Source organism: Piliocolobus tephrosceles, chromosome 17, assembly GCF_002776525.5.
Source record: "Piliocolobus tephrosceles isolate RC106 chromosome 17, ASM277652v3, whole genome shotgun sequence".
Lineage (NCBI taxonomy): Eukaryota > Metazoa > Chordata > Mammalia > Primates > Cercopithecidae > Piliocolobus > Piliocolobus tephrosceles.
The window spans coordinates 17,047,413-17,064,631 of record NC_045450.1 but is presented as its reverse complement, the minus strand read 5'-3'; the positions used below and the strand labels follow the sequence as shown (position 1 = coordinate 17,064,631).

The 17,219-nt window shown below is 46.3% G+C and overlaps 1 protein-coding gene across 1 annotated transcript in view; it reads right to left on the bottom strand.

Annotated features, from left to right (window-relative positions):
- XYLT1 (xylosyltransferase 1) overlaps positions 1-17,219 on the bottom strand; it is a 373,789-nt gene that overhangs the window by 86,732 nt on the left and 269,838 nt on the right. The window contains exons 4-5 of the mRNA XM_023189714.3: positions 11,597-11,769; positions 9,289-9,491 (exon numbers count right to left, since the gene is read on the bottom strand). Coding sequence (XP_023045482.1) covers positions 9,289-9,491; positions 11,597-11,769 — 376 coding nt within the window. The remainder of the gene's footprint in view (positions 1-9,288; positions 9,492-11,596; positions 11,770-17,219) is intronic.

Genomic DNA, 17,219 nt, shown 5'->3' with positions numbered 1-17,219 from the left:
ACAGATACAACATGGCCAGGAGACAGGGGCTTTGGGAAGCTCTTCAGAATGCTAGGTATATTGACTGACTATTGGACAAACAGATTGTGGTACAAGTATATCAACATGATAGAATATCAGTCATAAAAAGGAATGAAGTGCGGCTACATGCTACGATGCAGAGGAACCTCAAAAATATTAAGCTAAGTGAAAGAAGCAGGTCAGCAAATGTCATGTAATATGTCACCGCATTTATATAAAATGACTAGAATAGGCTGGGCACAGTGGCTCACACCTGTAATCTCAGCACTTTGGGAGGCCGAGGCAGGTAGATCACATGAGGTCAGGAGTTCGAGACCAGACTGACCAACATAGTGAAACCCCATCTCCACTAAAAATACAAAATTAGCCAGGTGTGGTGGTGCATGCCTGTAATCCCAGCTACTTGGGAGGCTGAGCCAGGAGAATCGCTTGAACTTGGGAGGCAGAGGTTGCAGTGAGCCGAGATTGTGCCATTGCACTCCAGCCTGGGCAACAAGAGGGGAGGCTCCATGTCAAAACAAAGAGATAAAAATGTCAAGAATAGGCAAATCAAGTCCATAGATACAGAAAGGAGATTAGTGGTTGCCAGAGACTGGGGAGAGGTCTTTGGGAAGTGACTGTTTAATGGGTACAGAGTTTTCTTTTGGGATGACGAAGATGTTTAGGATTAGAGGGAGGGAATGATTTTGTCTGAAACTGTGAATGTACGGAATGCCATTCAACAATTGAAAATGGTTAATTTTATGTTACATAAATTTCACCCCAGTTTCCAAAAAAAAAAAAAAAAAAGATCGTGGTTCTACAGTTTACTGGCCGTAGCCTTGGGTTCAAGTTTCTTAACATCTCTGTGCCTCAGTTTCTTCATCTGAACAATGGGGATATCAAGAGTGCATACTTCAGAGTTGCTGTCAAAACGATGTAAACCAGCTTGTCCAACCTACCTTATTTGGTTGTTCCGTTTTGTCTTGTTTTTTGTTTTAGGCTTTTAGCAGCCTAACGCCATGGTTTTTAGTTTCTGTCTCTAGTGATGAGCAGAAAAGAGGGATGAGGAAGGGCTTTACTGGACCAACCAGGAAAAGAAACTGAGGAGCCACAACCGTATTCTCTCCCTTGGACAGCCCTGACTTGTAAAGCACTTAGAATAACGCTAGGAATGTACGAAGTGCTACGTACACATTTGCTGTAGTTGTTGTGTGGTCTTAACTACAGGAATTCTTTGGTCCATTCGGGTCCCACTTAAGCAGACTAAAGGGATGAAAAGTCCAGAAGTGATTGTACACGGATGCTTGGACTTCCATACTGCTCAACTGCATTTCAAATCCCAGAGTGACTGGCATCTGTGCTGAACATTATCAAGGGCTTGGCTCCCTGCAAAGCTTCCTCTGCTCTGTTTTAATACTAATTTCTCTAAACTTACTTACCCAGTAGCAGTTGTGTTTTGGGGGATGGGGATTAAGACAAAATATGTGGCAAAGGGCCCTGAAGAGGGCCCAGCACACACTAGGTGTGCAGTAAGTGTCTGCGCTATTACTCTGGGGGTTAGTCTTGCTTGCCTGGTCCCATATAAACTCTGGTCTTTGGGAGATTGTAGAGAAGCCCTGGCCACCTGCTCCCATCTTTACCAGCTGCTGTTTCCTACTGAGGCACCGCAGAGCAGTTCTCTCACACCGTCAGCCCGCGGCTCTGGTAGTATCTCAAGACAGACATTTGGATCTGCGGTTAATGTAACTTACATGTCCATGTGGTGGGCCCTGATAGTTTGGACTTTGTTGCTGTGGATACCCAAGAGGCAGAAGTAGGAGGAAAATGTCAACATGGATTCCCCTGCCTGGTGGTTTCTGTATACATACACTGCCCCCTGTGTGCACACATGTGTGTACACACCACAGACGGAATGTGAACCCTGGGAGAGGTAAAGGACACACTCAACCCTCCTCTCATTACATCTGAGTTGCCCCAAGACCCTGGCCTTAGGGAAAGACACAGTGTGATGCATGAGGTCTCTTTTTTTTTTTTTTTTTTTTGAGATGGAGTTTCATTCTTGTTGCCCAGGCTGGAGCGCAATGTCGTGATCTCAGCTCACTGCCACCTCTGCCTCCTGGGTTCGAGCAATTCTCCTGACTCAGCCTCCCAAGTAGCTGGGACTACAGGCGCCCACCACCACACCCAGCTAATTTTTGTATTTTTAGTAGAGATGGGGTTTCACCATATTGGCCAGGCTAGTCTCAAACTCCTGACCTCAGGTGATCCACCTGCCTCAGCCTCCCAAAGTGCTCGTGGCATCACAGGCACAAGCCACCACAGCCAGCCGAGGTCTCTTACTACAAGTCCAAACCAAGAAACAGGGCAAAGTGATACTGGCTTCATCTCTTCCTGCAGCCAATCTAAAGTATGCCAGGTATAATTCCTTGCCTCAGTAAATAGAACATACAAATAAAACCATCATACCTTTTGAGGATTCAAGACCTAGCAGGGCCTCAGAGTTTGAAAGTATCCATTTTCCACTTTCATCCACGTGTTGGGTACACAACCAGCTCCAACCGGAGCCTACGTGGACCAGGAAGTCATGTCAACAGCAGAGCAGGAACACCTAAAGTCTCTAAACACTCTTGGCTTCTCAGCTTGCATATGCCAAGTTCAGGAATATTCTTCATGTCCACAAATGAATTGGTTCTATTCTGTTTTTCTTGAAACATTCAGTCTTCACAGCCTATCTTTGCTTTTCCCACCTTCTTTCTTTCTTTTTTTTATTGATTTTGAGACAGAGTCTCAGTCTGTTACCCAGACTGGAGTGCAGTGGTACGATCTTGGCTCAATGCAGCCTCTGCCTCCTGGGTTCAAGTGATTCTTATGCCTCAGCCTCCTGAGTAGCTGGGGTTACAGGTGCGCACACCATACCTGGCTATTTTTTGTATTTTTAGTAGAGATGGGATTTCATCATGTTGGCTAAGCTGGTCTCAAACCCCTAACCTCAAGTGATTCGCCTGCCTTGGCCTCCCAAAGTCCTGGGATTAGTTGTGCGCCACAATGCTTGGCTACTTTCCCCTCTTTTGACAGAGATGTTAGTTCAAGAAATACTTTAGGGCCGGGCGCGGTGGCTCAAGCCTGTAATCCTAGCACTTTGGGAGGCCGAGACGGGTGGATCACGAGGTCAGGAGATCGAGACCATTCCGGCTAACATGGTAAAACCCCGTCTCTACTAAAAAATACAAAAAAACTAGCCGGGCGAGGTGGCGGGCGTCTGTAGTCCCAGCTACTTGGGAGGCTGAGGCAGGAGAATGGTGTAAAGCCAGGAAGCGGAGCTTGCAGTGAGCCGAGATCTGGCCACTGCACTCTAGCCTGGGCGACTCCGTCTCAAAAAAAAAAAAAAAAAAAAAAAAATACTTTACTACTCTTTTAACTCTATCAAAGAGAAAAGGGAAAGTAACTCAAGTCCCAAGGTTACTTGTAGCCATGGAGTGATTTGGGCATTTTAGGCGGGACTTAGATGTCTAAAATATTAGCAGGCATGTTTTAATGGCATCAAATATCTAGGTCACATATTCCCAAGAGTTTGAGTTTTGAATCAGAACCCAAAAAAGGTACAAGCGTGGAAGGAACGTCTCTCTTTAAAGCTACAGCAGCTTCTTTCTTCTTCACAGCATGGTCGTTGAGAGTCTTCTTCAGTCCTGGGCTTGGGGGCATCCCCTCATCTGCTGGGAGACCCTAGACTGTAGAATGTGCTGGGGAGGCACACTCTCTGGTCAGTTGGAATGGGGTACACCTGACACCCCTGAACCTAAGAAAAACGTCGGGCACTAGAGTTTTTCTCCACTCCCACATCTTTTTGTTTTTGTTTTGTTTTTTGAGACGGAGTCTAGCTACGTCACCAGGCTGGAATACAGTGGCGTGATCTCGGCTCACAGCAACCTCCGCCTCCTGGGTTCAAGTGATTCTCCTGCCCCAGCCTCCCGAGTAGGTGGCATTACAGGCATGCACCACCGTGCCTGGCTCATTTTTATATTTTTAGGATACATCTTAGGATGTCTAAGGACTTAGGATGCCTAAGTCCCGCCTAAAATGCCCAAACTACTCCATGGCTACAATAACAGTGTGTATTTATCAACCACTTTCTATCATTAGACACCACGGTAGGTCCTTATCATGCAAGATTTCACTGAAACTTCCTAAGAGCCCTGTGAAACAGGCACTAATACTGTGTTTATTTTAAGGTGGAGAATTTGAGACGCAGGAAATTGAAGCAACTCGTGCTGATCCACATGGCCAGTTGCTGGTGAGGCAGCATCTGAAACCAGGATGTCTGCGTCCAGGGCCTAAACAAGGCTAGTGACCAGTAAAGACCAGTGCATCGTTAATATCTAAGAGAGGAAGAATCTGCCCACTCCCCCGCACCCTCCTCAGTGAGGGTTGTGCGGGCGACATAGGGAGGTGATGTCAAATCACAGAGCTGCTCACAGCGGCCACGTCAGGCTGGCTGGGCCCTTAAGTATCCCCCAAGTTTTCAATGCCTCTTAGAAGTGCCTGACTTGGGCACTATTGCCCCTTTGAGAAGACTCCTGAGTTTGCTCATGCTTCCTGGGATGGGAGAAGTAGTGGTTTTGGAAGCTACAGATGGGGCGGCAGATGGAAACTGAAAACCTATCAGCATTGCCCAGGATGAAACCATTCATCTGCAAAATTCATATGTTTTTGTGTAGGGCAACTTCATGAAAACAACAGCAAGAGGAACCAGCAGTGCTTGATGCATAAAGTGCCTCTGGCTATGAGGCTGGCAAAGAAGAGTGGGCAAAGGAATTCGTGGGAGGCACCATGGAAATGAGATCAGTGAAGTAGAGGAAGAGGATGAGAAAGGCCAAGAGATACAGAGTGACCTGGGGCACTAAAGCAAAAAAGCCACAAATAAGACAACTCTCTTCTCTGAACCCCAAAATAGGTTGCACGCATGGCCTGAGAAATGATTTCTGGACCTCTCAGAGATACAAGATGAGACCTTGGATACAGCTTACGTATAAATGGCTGACATTCATTGAGCACCTTCCAAGTGTCCAACAGGCTGCTAGGTTCTATTATTATACCCCAATTTCACAGAAATTGGATTTACTTGCCTGAGGTTACGCTGCTAGCTAAGTGGCAGAACTCGGATTCGCGCATTAAGCAGTTTGACAAGAGTGCAGGCACTCACCCTCCTGGGTGCTGAGTGGAGCTGGATTCTTTAAGGGAAGTGGCCACGCAAAGCAAGCCAACAGTGGCCTCCAGGGGGCAGCAACGCGCATGCCTACCTGGCCTCAAGAGGTCTCTGGCTTAAGGCAGGCCCCCAACCTAGCCTGGCATGACCTCCGAGGCCTCCAATGGGAATCCAGAGAAGGAGGAATGTGGGAACTCTGAGCATAGCCCCTACCACTCAGGAACAGACAACGGGAGTCCTCCTAGGACCATCCTGGACATCCCTGCTGCAAGGCAGTCTAACCACTATTCTGCCCAGCCACAAGCTCATGGGGTGGGACTGTTTCCTTCTGTACTTTCAAGGTGGCCTGGGGTCATCCTGACAGTCCAGTTCTGCTGAGTTCCCTAAGAGGCCGACTTCAAGCCAGAAAGAAAACCAACTTTGCAACCAGACGAAACTGGTTCTAATCCCCACTCCGCCATGCATTCATCACATGACATGAGGCCTTGGTTTGTCCCCCTGTAAAACAGGTTTGTTGTAAGGGTTGAAGCAAGTGTTTGCCACACTTGCTGCTATGCTCAGCATTTTGGGACATTTCCAAACTCATTCCTTTCATGAAAGATGGAGAAGGAATGTTCTAACCCCTCCTTGCCATGTACTTGTCTAAACCCATTTCTCCTCATTCTTTTATTATACTCTATCCATTGTTTAAATTTCTCAAACGCAACAAGTTTGTTTCTGTGCTACATTGTGCTCAGGCTGTTCCCGCTATAAGAAATGGTGGTTCTCAAGGGGAGGCAATTTTAGCTCCCAGAGGTCACGTGTCAATGTCTGGAGACATCTGTGGTTGGCACAAGTGAGCAGGGTGTGCCCCTGGCATCTGGTGGGCAGAGGCCAGAGATGCTGCTACACATCCTACGAAGCACAGGATGGCACCCACAGCAAAGAATTACCCATCCCCAAACATCAGCAGTGCCACTGCCACAAATCCCAGTCTAGAAGGATCTCTTTCTCATTTCCTCCCCAGTGCCACTGCCACAAATCCCAGTCTAGAAGGATGGATCTCTTTCTCATTTCCTTCCCAGTGGATCCCTTCTTGTCCTCTAGGTCTCGGTTCAAAGCTGAATATTCAGAGGCCTTTCTGATCTCCTGATTATGGCCCTCGAGTTTTTCCTCACTCCCACATCTTCCTTTTGTGTGTGTGTGTGTGTGTGTGTGTGTGTGTGTGTGTGTGTGTGTGTGTTTTGAGACGGAGTCTTGCTGTGTTGCCAGGCTGGAGTACAGTGGCACAATCTTGACTCACTGCAACCTCCGCCTCCTGGGTTCAAGTGATTCTCCTGCCCCAGCCTCCTGAGTAGGTAGAATTACAGGCATGCACCACCGAGATCAGCTCATTTTTGTATTTTTTAGTAGAGACGGGGTTTCACCATCTTGGCCAGGCTGGTCTTGAACTCCTGACCTTCTGATCCACCCGCCTTGGCCTCCCAAAGTGCTGGGATTACAGGCATGACTCACCGCACCCAGCCCACATCTTCCTTTCTTTATGGCTTGTTCACACCTTGCTTGATGTGTCTTTGGCATGATCATCTAACCCCATCTTCTCAGCTAGGACACACATTCCATGAGCAGGGGAGAAGTACAGCAAGCTGCATTGCTTTTGTTCACAAAATGTACTACTTAGCACATAGCACGGTAGTTGCTCACACAAAATGTACTACTTAGCACATAGCACGGTAGTTGCTCAGTAAATGTTTGTTGAACAAATGAACAAAATTGTGGTAAGTACAACTCTACCAGCAATGTTCTATAACCATTCCCATTTATCCCTCTGTCCTATGGACAAAGGAAAACAGTTATCTTTCTAGTGCCCGTCATTTTTCTCAGGTTCAAGGGTGTCAGGTGTACCCCGTTCAAACTGACCAGACAGTGTGCCTCCCCGGCACCTTTTACAGTCTAGGGTCTCCCAGCAGATGGGGGGATGCCCCCAAGCCCAAGACTGAAGAAGACCCTCAACGACCATGCTGTGAAGAAGAAAGAAGCTGCTTGTAGCTTTAAAGAGAGACCTTCCTTCCACACTTGTATCTTTTTTGGGTTCTGATTCAAAATTCAAACTCTTGAGAATATGTGACCTAGATATTTGATGCCATTAAAACCCGCCTGCTAATATTTTAGGCATAAGCATCATTGCGATGCTGTCTTAAAAAAGAGATCTTATCTTTTCTAGATATATACTGAAATATTTAGAGATACAATTAGATGATATCTTATATTTCTTTCAAAATAATCCACTGTTGGGGGAAGAGGATGAAAAAGTCCAGACACAAGAAAAACGGCTATGAATTAACCTGGGTGACATCTATGTGGGAGTTCATTACACTATTCTTGGTACTCTTGTGCGTGTTTGAAAGTTGCCTTAATAAAAGTTTTATATTTTTTAGGACTCCTTCATCTAGATCTCCTGGGAATGCTGTACCCTACGGCCTTGTGCCATTAGAGGGAGAAAGATCCCCCTCTTCACTCCCATACACTTCACTTTTCACACTTGTCAGCGAATCCAGATGGAAAACACAGTCAAAGGAAAAAGCTGCCCTCCTGAGAGAAAATATCAGCCTGGCACAATGGCTCACGCCTCTAATCCTAGCACTTTGGGAGGCCAAGACAGGCAGATCACCTGAGGCCAGGAGTTTGACACCAGCCTGGCCAACATGGTGAAACACCATCTCTATTAAAAATACAAAAATTAGCCAGGTGTGTTGGTGGGTGCCTGCAGCCCCAGCTACTTGGGAGGCTGAGGTAGGAGAATCACTTGAACCTGGTGGGTAGAGGCTGCAGTGAGCTGAGATCACACCACTGCACTCCAGCCTGGTGATAGAGTGAGACTCTGTCTCATATATATATACAAACACACATACACACACATACATACATACATCGTTCACAGTATCATTCCAGTGGCTTCCATCTTGCTTGGACTAAGAGCCAAATTCTAGGATCACCACCATCTGGCCTCAAATTACTCTCTGACTTTATATCTTTTGTTACGCTACCCCTCACTTACTCTGTTACAGCTCCACTGAGCCCTGCTGTTTCTCGCACAAGCCAGGCACGGTCCCATCTCTGGGCTCAGCCCCTGCCTTTCCTCCCGCCTGGACCACTTTCTCTGTAGGTGTGACTCTCTTTTTCATCTTCTTCTGTTCTTATCCGTGAAAACCTTCCAGGCCACCACGGGTAAAATGACAACTCTCCCCTACTTTCGCCCTTTGCTTTATTTTTCTAAGACATCATTTAACTCATTTTGTTGTGTGTCTCCCTACTTGAGTGGAAGCTTGTGATGGTTACTATTGAGTGTCAACTTGACGGACTGAAGGATGCAAAGTTTCTGGCCACGTCTGTGAGGGTGTTGCCAAAGGAGATGAACATTTGAGTCAGTGGACTGGGAGAGGCAGACCCACCCTCAATCTGGGTGGGCACCATCTAATCAGCTGCCAGCATGGCCAGAATAAAAGCAGGCAGAACGTGGAAGGAATAGACTGGCTGAGTCTCCTGGCCTACATCTTTCTCCCGTGCTGGAGGCTTCCTGCCTTTGAACATCGGACTCCAAGTTCTCCTTGGAGATCCCTGGGCCTTCGACTACAGACTGAAGGCTGCACTGTCGGCTTCCCTACTTTTGAGCTTTTGAGACTCGGACTGACTTCCTCGCTCTTCAGCTTGCAGATGGCCTATTGTGACACCTCACCTCGTGATCATATGAGTCAATACTCCTTAATAAACTCCCCTTTATATATACATCTATCCTGTTAGTTCTGTCCCTCTAGAGAACCCTAATACAAAGCTCCATGCGGGCTGGAGTTTCAGTCTGTTTAGTGCACTGGTATATCAGCGAACAGAGCTGAGCTGGGAAAACCATGTGCACAGTCTGTATCTGTTGAATGCGTGAATGAATGAGTGAATGAATCAATGATTCTCAGGTCCAATCAGAATCCTATCCTGAGAGATCCTGTGGAGACTATGCGTCAGTCTCCTTCTGCCTCACGGGTTCCCAGCCAAGACCAGTCAGAGCAGGACGTCAGACAAGGATGGTTTGGGGCCCTTGGCCGCCTTACCTGATGGGGTAGTCGGCCGCACTGAGGTTGATGAAGAAGTCCCAGGGCCAGTCGGTCATCTCCAGGAGGTCCCGCATGCTTTGCAGGTAGGTGGACAGGAGGCTGGCTCCCCCCCAGATGGTGGCCATTCTCCAGGGGGTGACGCGGACGTTGCTGTACTGCCTGGAGACCTGGAGCACTTGCCGATGCAGGTAATTAGAGCGCTTTTCCCAGAAGAGAAAGGGTGATGACATTCAGTGGCCTAGAAAACACCCAGGCATGCCCCTCACCCCGTCCCCTCTCTGTCTCTTCCCTCCTGGTTGGGTACTTCTGAGGAGAGTGGCCTTTGCCAAGTAAATGATCCTGAACTGGGGTATCTTTCTGTATGGCAATTCAAACTTGTATTATTTTTTACATTTCAAATTAGCCATTTGAAATGCAGATTCCCTGGCCCCACTTCTGAGCTAATGGTTCACTAGGCTTGGGCTGCTGGTGCCCAGGACTTCACATTTTTTAAATTTTATTTTATTTTATTTATTTATTTATTTATTTATTTATTTATTTATTTATTTATTTTTTGAGACAGAGTCTTATTTATTTATTTATTTATTTATTTATTTAGACAGAGTCTCACTCCGTCACCCGGGCTGGAGCGAAGTGGTGCCATCTCAGCTCACTGCAACCTACACCTCCTAAGTTCAAGCAATTCTTCTGCCTCAGCTTCCCGAGTAGCTGAGATTACAAGTATGTGCCATCACACCCAGCTAAGTTTTGTATTTTTAGTAGAGATGGGGCTTCACCATGTTGGAAAGTCTGGTCTGGAACTCCTGACCTTGGGTGATCCACCCACCTCGGTCTCCCAAAGTGCTGGGATTACAGGCGTGAGCCACTGCACCCAGCCAACTTCGCATTCTTATACATGACAGCTGCACGGGGTCTGAGGAAGATAAGCTGAGAAATATGGCTCTATCTAAACCCATGTATATTTCAGAGGCCAAATTTCTGTTTCCTGTCCCCCCTCTACTCATTGCTCCTCCATTATCCTCTCACAGGTCTGCCAGAAGCCAACCTTTTGGACAAGCCATCCCCCTTTGCCTTCTCGACTAAAGGCATAATTGTGTCACCAATAGAAACCTCAGGGACAAGGTAGCTCAGGATCAGCAGGGCTGATGCAGGTTTTTGTTAATAAAGTTTTATTGGTACATAGCCATGCTCATTTGTTGACATGTTCTCCTTGGCTGCTTTAGCACAAGGGCAGTGCTGAGTAGCTGTGACAGACAGTAGGTGCACTGCAATACCTAAAATATGTACTATCTTGCCTTCTATAGAAAAAGTGTACCCACTCCTGGGACAGCGATATGCTTTGGCTGTGTCCCCACCCAAGTCTAATCTTGAATTGTAGCTCCCATAATTCCCACATGTTATGGGAGGGATTGGGTGGAAGATAACTGAATCACGGGGGTGGTTTCCCCCATACTGTTCTCGTGGTAGTGAGTAAGTCTCACGAGATCTGATGGTTTGATAAGGGGAAACACCTTTTGCTTGGCTCTCATTTTTCTCTCTTGCCACCATATAAGACATGCCTTTCGCCATGATTGTGAGGCTTCCCCAGCCACTTAGAACTGTGAGTCCACTGAACATCTTTCTTTATAAATTACTCAGTCTTGGGTATGTCTTTATTAGCGGCATGAAAATGGGCTAATACAGGTAAGCTATTCCCACAAAGTAGGTGAGAGGCAGGCAGAGGGCAATGGGCAGAAGGGAGAGGTAAGAAACAGCATTTGTGGGCCGGGCATGGTGGCTCACACCTGTAATCCCACCACTTCAGGAGGCCAAGGCAGGCAGATCACGAGGTCAAGAGATCGAGACCATCCTGGCCAACATGGTGAAGCCCTATCTCTACTAAAAATACAAAAATTAGCTGGGCATGGTGGCGTGCACCTGTAATCCCAGCTACTTGGGAGGCTGAGGCAGGAGAATCGCTTGAACCTGGGAGGCAGAGGTTGCAGTGAGTGGAGATCACGCCACTGCACTCCAGCCTGGCGACAGAGTGAGATTCTGTCTCAAAATAAATAAACCAACCAACCAACCAACCCCCAAAACAGCATTTATGGACAAAACTGTAAGTCACAGCTGGGAACTCTGAAACCAACACACACATAGAGACAGCACTCTAGGGCCACATGCTCTGTGGAGAGGCAGCTGGTCAGCTTCAAAGCCTTTTCTGAAAGCAGGCAGCCTGGACTAACGATGCGGAAGGAGGGTATCAGAGAGAGAATGACAGACCCTGAAGGAAGCCCAGCAAAGGGCGATCACAGGGACCTCTCACCTTGTCCACGTGGATGTAGTAGAAGTGGTCTTTGTGGTAGATGGCCTTGAACATGCGCTGCAACTGCCGAGAGGCGCGGCCGTGGACCACCAGGACAAAGGCGATTCTGACTGGGTTGGCCGGCATGTACTCTACAGAGTCCTCATCCCACTGCACGTTCTTGTTGGCTTTACCTAGGGAAAATCCAAGAGACCAGAGAGGAGAAAGTGAGGCTCTGTTATCCTTTGCAGGGGCAGGAAGTTTCTCTGGTGCTTCTTCTGGGGCCTATTTTAGGGACATGGTCATCAAATTGAGCCCTAAAACATAATTCAATGCCACTAAGCACGTCTTAGATTCTCACACTGGCAGGCACAAAAGGGGTTAGGGGACCCTGGGGTTGTTATGACATAGCTTTTTAAAGCTCCATCCTGAGGAGCTTAAAAAGGCTGGAAGCGACACATGGACACATATTAAGCTACTCAACAAGGCAGGAGGAGGTGAGAGCTATAAGAGATGTATCTCTGAATCACAGAGGAAGAAGCAGTTAATTTCGAGTTAGTGAATGTAAGATACATGTATTATTTTTGCCTGTCCAGAATTCATTCTCCCTTCTTCTAACAGCATCCAATATATTGTTTGTATTGTTTGTTTTAATGGTGGTAAGAACAGATAGCATGAAATCTACCCTGTTAACAAGAATGTTTAAATGTACACTACCGTACTGCTGCCTATTAGTACAATGTTGTACAGCAGGATCTTTAAATTTACTCATCTTGCATAACTGAAGCTTCATCATCCAATACCTTTTGCGGCATCATCATCTTCTCTATTCTCAGTCCATATGGGTGGGGAAGACATAACTCCATTGTCTATTTCCAGGGTGGACCTATCGCTTAGGCCTGGCCAATGGGAATGCTGACTCTCCATAGCCACAGTATTATTTAGAGATGAACATATGTCTCAACCAAGTTAATTAACCAATAAGACAGAATGCTAGACATTTGTTAGAACTACCACATAAGAGACGTTGTCTCTCTCTTTTTTTTTTTTTGAGACAGAGTCTTGCTCTGTTACCCAGGCTGCAGTGCAGTGGTGCGATCTTGGCTCATTGCAACCTCCACCTCTCAGGTTCAAGCGATTTTCCTGCCTGAGCCTCCTGAGTAGCTGGGATTACAGGCACGCAACACCATGCCTAGCTATTTTTTGTATTTTTACGAGAGATGGGCTTCATCATGTTGGCCAGGCTGGTCTCGAACTCCTGACCTCAGGTGATCTGCCCACCTTGGCCTCCCAAAGTGCTGGGATTACAGATGTGAGCCACTGTGCCCGGTGAAAGGTTCCTTCTCTGTTACACAGGAGACTAGAAGATTCTATGAGCCTTTCTGTTCCCACATGGAGACAGGTTGCCTGAGAAGAAAACTAACGTGGTGTATGTTGCCAAGTGGGGATGAAGGTCCAGGTGCCTGTGGCCTGCCTTAAGCTCCTGCAATAGTAAGCCTACAGATCACCCACTGTCATCTATCATGTTCTTTTAAATCCAATCCTATACCACACCCACTTGGATAAATAGTCCCAGACATCTTTTATTCCAAAAATCAGTCCTAAAGACTCCTCTCTTTCTTTCCCTTGCTTCAGATAAAAAGAGCTTCCCAGTTGAGTTTATTACAATCTCAACTAGAAATCTCCTAGCTTTCCTCAGCCTGATTTCGCTTGGGTCCAAACCAGTTTCTTACGAGTTCTGGGTTTATGGGACCCAGGACATTGTCAGGGTAGTAGCTGCAAGTGTCCCAGCATCTAAACCCAGAGAACTGAGATGGAGACGCGGGGCTGGGGGATTAGGATATCGGGAGTCTAAGCTGTCATCAGAAGGCTGAATGGTTGCTGAACGAATGAGGCTCTTTCTACGTAGTTCCAGGAGACAGGACGAGATTGACGTAGATAATGTCCAAATCACACTACACAGCCTCTACGGCTGGTGTGATCTAACTACTCAGATCTCTCTGCCCTTGATTGGTGGGTCTCACATTCCATCTTGTCCCCTGGCCTTCTTTCTCTTCTCGAACAAGCTCATTTCTGCCTTAGGACCTTCTCCCTGGCTTCCTGTGACCTGGAACACCCTCTCCCCAGATCTCTGCATGACTGCATCTTCTTGTCATTAGTTCACAGTCCAAAAAAGGGACTCACCACCACCTCTTTTATTCTTTCACCTCACCTGATTTCAACTTTCTGCATAGCATGTAACACTGTCTGCAATTGTTTATCTGTTTACTTGCTTATTATCTGAACACACCACTAGAACATTAGCTCCAAGAGATGAGGGGGTATTTTGGCCTTGTTTACCACAGAATCTGCAACACTTGAACAGTATCTGACACATATCTGGTTCTGGGTGAAACAAAAGTTACAGGAAAGCACATTTGGGATCAGTAAAATAACAATACCTTTTATTGAGCATTGACCAGCCCTTGACATTCATTAGATAATTTAATCCTTGTAATGATCTTACAAAGTAATGCTATTATCCCTGCTTTCCAAATGAGGAAACCACAGCTTAGAAGAGGCCAAGGGATTGGCTCAAGGTCACACTGCTTTAATTAGTTAAGCTGAGATTCAAACACAAGTCTGATTCCAAAGATCATGCCCTGAACCACTAATATACACCATATGATCATACCTAGAGTTTGGAAGGAAAAGTTTCTAACAATTGCTTTTAGTTGCTTGTTGCTAGCCAAATACTTCATAAGTTAGTTATTGCAGGCAGGTAGGCATGCACTTAAGGACTAACAGGTATGCCAGCACTTCCGTATTAGATGAGATGCTGATTCTAGGTGATTAATAAGGCCGTATCTTTTCATCCATCCATCTATCCCTCCACCCATTCATTCCTTTATCCATCCCTCCACCCATCCACCCATTCATTCATCCATTTATTCATCGATCGAAATCCAACCACTCATCCATTCACCCACCATTCCACCCATTCATCCAAATCCAACCACTTATCTGTCCATCCATCTATCCACCCATTCATCCATCCCTCCACCCATCCACGCATTCATTCATCCATTTATTCATCCATCCAAATCTAACCACTCATCCATCCATCCACCATTCCACCCATTCATCCATTTATTCATCCATCCAAATCCAACCACTTATCTGTCCATCTATCCACCCATTCATCCATCCCTCCACCCATCCACCTATTCATTCATCCATTTTTTCATCCATCCAAATCCAACCACTCATCCATTCATCCATTTATTCATCCATCCAAATCCAACCACTTATCTGTCCATCCATCCCTCCACCCATCCACCCATTCATTTATGCACTTATTCATCCATCCAAATCTAACCATTCATCCTTTGCTCCACCCATCCATCCATCCATTTATTCATCCATCATAATCCAGCTACTCATCTGTCCACTCATCCATATCTAACCATTCATCTATCCAAGCATACAGCAAACCCTCCAACTATGCAACCAGCAAAGCCTCCAAGAGCTTATCATCCCAAACACCATCCATCCACTTAAAGTGTATGGGGCCTTTGAGATGAACCCTTGCTTTTCCCTGTAGCCATGAACATCTTTTGCCATAGTTTTTGAATGAGCAAATTAATGAATGTGTTCTGAAGAACAGTGGCTGCTCTGATCCAGAGGAGCTGGTGTTTCTTAAGTGCCTCCTATGCATTCACTGTTATTTGACCCTGTGAAGAATGCATTATCATCCTCTGAGGCTCAGAGAGGTCAGTATGTTTCCCAGGTCACACAGTGAGTGAGGACAGAGGTGAGGGGGGAAGCTGAGTGTTGCGGAGTCCAAAGCCAGCCCTGATACTTCCACTTGCTCTCTGCAGAAGTGGAGATTTGGGATATAGAGGATAGGTGTAAGGACTCTATGCTGGTCTTTAAAAAGGGCTTGGATGTTGATGCTGAGGACTTCTGCAACTTCTCTTTAGGGTTCTAAAAGGCAGAACTGATTTACAGACAGACAGACACAGACATGGATGCTTTTCTTTTGGAGAAAGGGAAGAGTCCTGTGAAATCAAAGACAAATCACTCCAGCAAGAGGGCTCCATTGGCTCAAATATAAAGTCATCTTTGGGTCAGACAGTTAGTCTGGGGAGCTGCAAAGAGAACGGGGAACAAAAAATCCAGAGCTCTTCTGAGTACGGCTATTCGGGGGAGGGGGGGGGGGGGAAGGAACAAAAATATCTAAAGAAAGGAGACATGCAGAGAAGGAGAAATGGAGATGGGGATGGGGGGCAGACGGGGAAGAGAGCGAGTCAGGAGAAAGATCAACCATTTACTGAGTGCCTACTATGTGTTAAGCAATTTCTGTGCATGATTTTATTCACTTCTATCAAAACTGCTATGAAAACAGAGTTATTCTCTTTCTACTGTAGGCACGAGGAAGCCGAGGCTTGGAGAGGTCCCAGTTATAAAGTAGCTGAGCTGGGAATGGAGTGAGTCTGTGATCCCAGAGCCCTGTCATGGTCACCATGCTCAATGAAACTGTCCTCATTTCAAAAAGAAGAAAATCCATCCCTAGAGGAAATGTGTCAGCTTTCAGCTGCAGGACAGATAACAATGACACGTGGTCAGAGCTACGTGGGTCTTTATGAACATGGAACTCTTTGAAAGACCAAAACCCAAATAGTGTCCAGCTCAAAAAAAAAAAAAAAAAAAATTTAACAATGTAATCAGATTCCCATGGCACAAAACAGAAAATGAGTGGAAAAATCAGAGTGATTAGAGGCAGCAGGAGAAGCTGACTTCAGATGAATGTTAACAAGCCAGGTTTATTGGGAGAGAATAGCAAGTATATTTTTGCAGTGCAGGTGTGAAGGGTGAGGATGGGGGGTCCTGGAGAGCTCCCCCAGTAGATAGCTGTGCTGTGTTAGTTCTGTTACTCAAACTCCCTGCTTCTTAGCAGCATTGTGGGTCAAACAAGGACTATATAATCCTTGGGCTCTAAAGACATAGCAGAGATGAAGGTGCTTTGCAAGGGTCAAAATGCTGTTCCAATGTTGTGGTGTTGGCAAAGATCACGTTAGTGATGTCCTGCAATAATGATCTGGGAGCAGAAAGCAAGGTGCAGGGGTTTAGAACATGACCTGTGGTCAGGCAGATGTGAATGACCTTGGACTTGCTATGTAATCTCTCCAAACCTTAGTATTCTCATCTGTAAAATGGGTATGTATAATCACAGAACACCTCACATGGACATTCACATCCAGGAGAGAGCACAGTGCCTGCCATCTAGTAAATGCTCAATAAATTATACTGTCATAGCCATCATTTCTTTGTGGCTGCTCATCCATGATGACCAGGATTTAACCAACAGGCCCAGCTCCAGAGCTCTACCTCAAGGCTGCACTGGCTCCCAGGGCTATGTGTACTCTAGAGCCTGCTGCTTGCAAATAAACATCTACAACCTGAATTTCCCTCTGTAGCGTCTGCCCAGACCACAATTAATAACAAATGTGAAGGAGCTGCTTGACTGGAATAGTTATTCTACCAACAAAGCCCTCGATTCTATTTATACTCTGAAAGGGCTACTTCCGGCTGCTGCAAGGGGCACTTTCTGACTTGCTTCCAGCTAAGAGGGTTAGTTGGGTCTTGGGAACTTAGAGACATG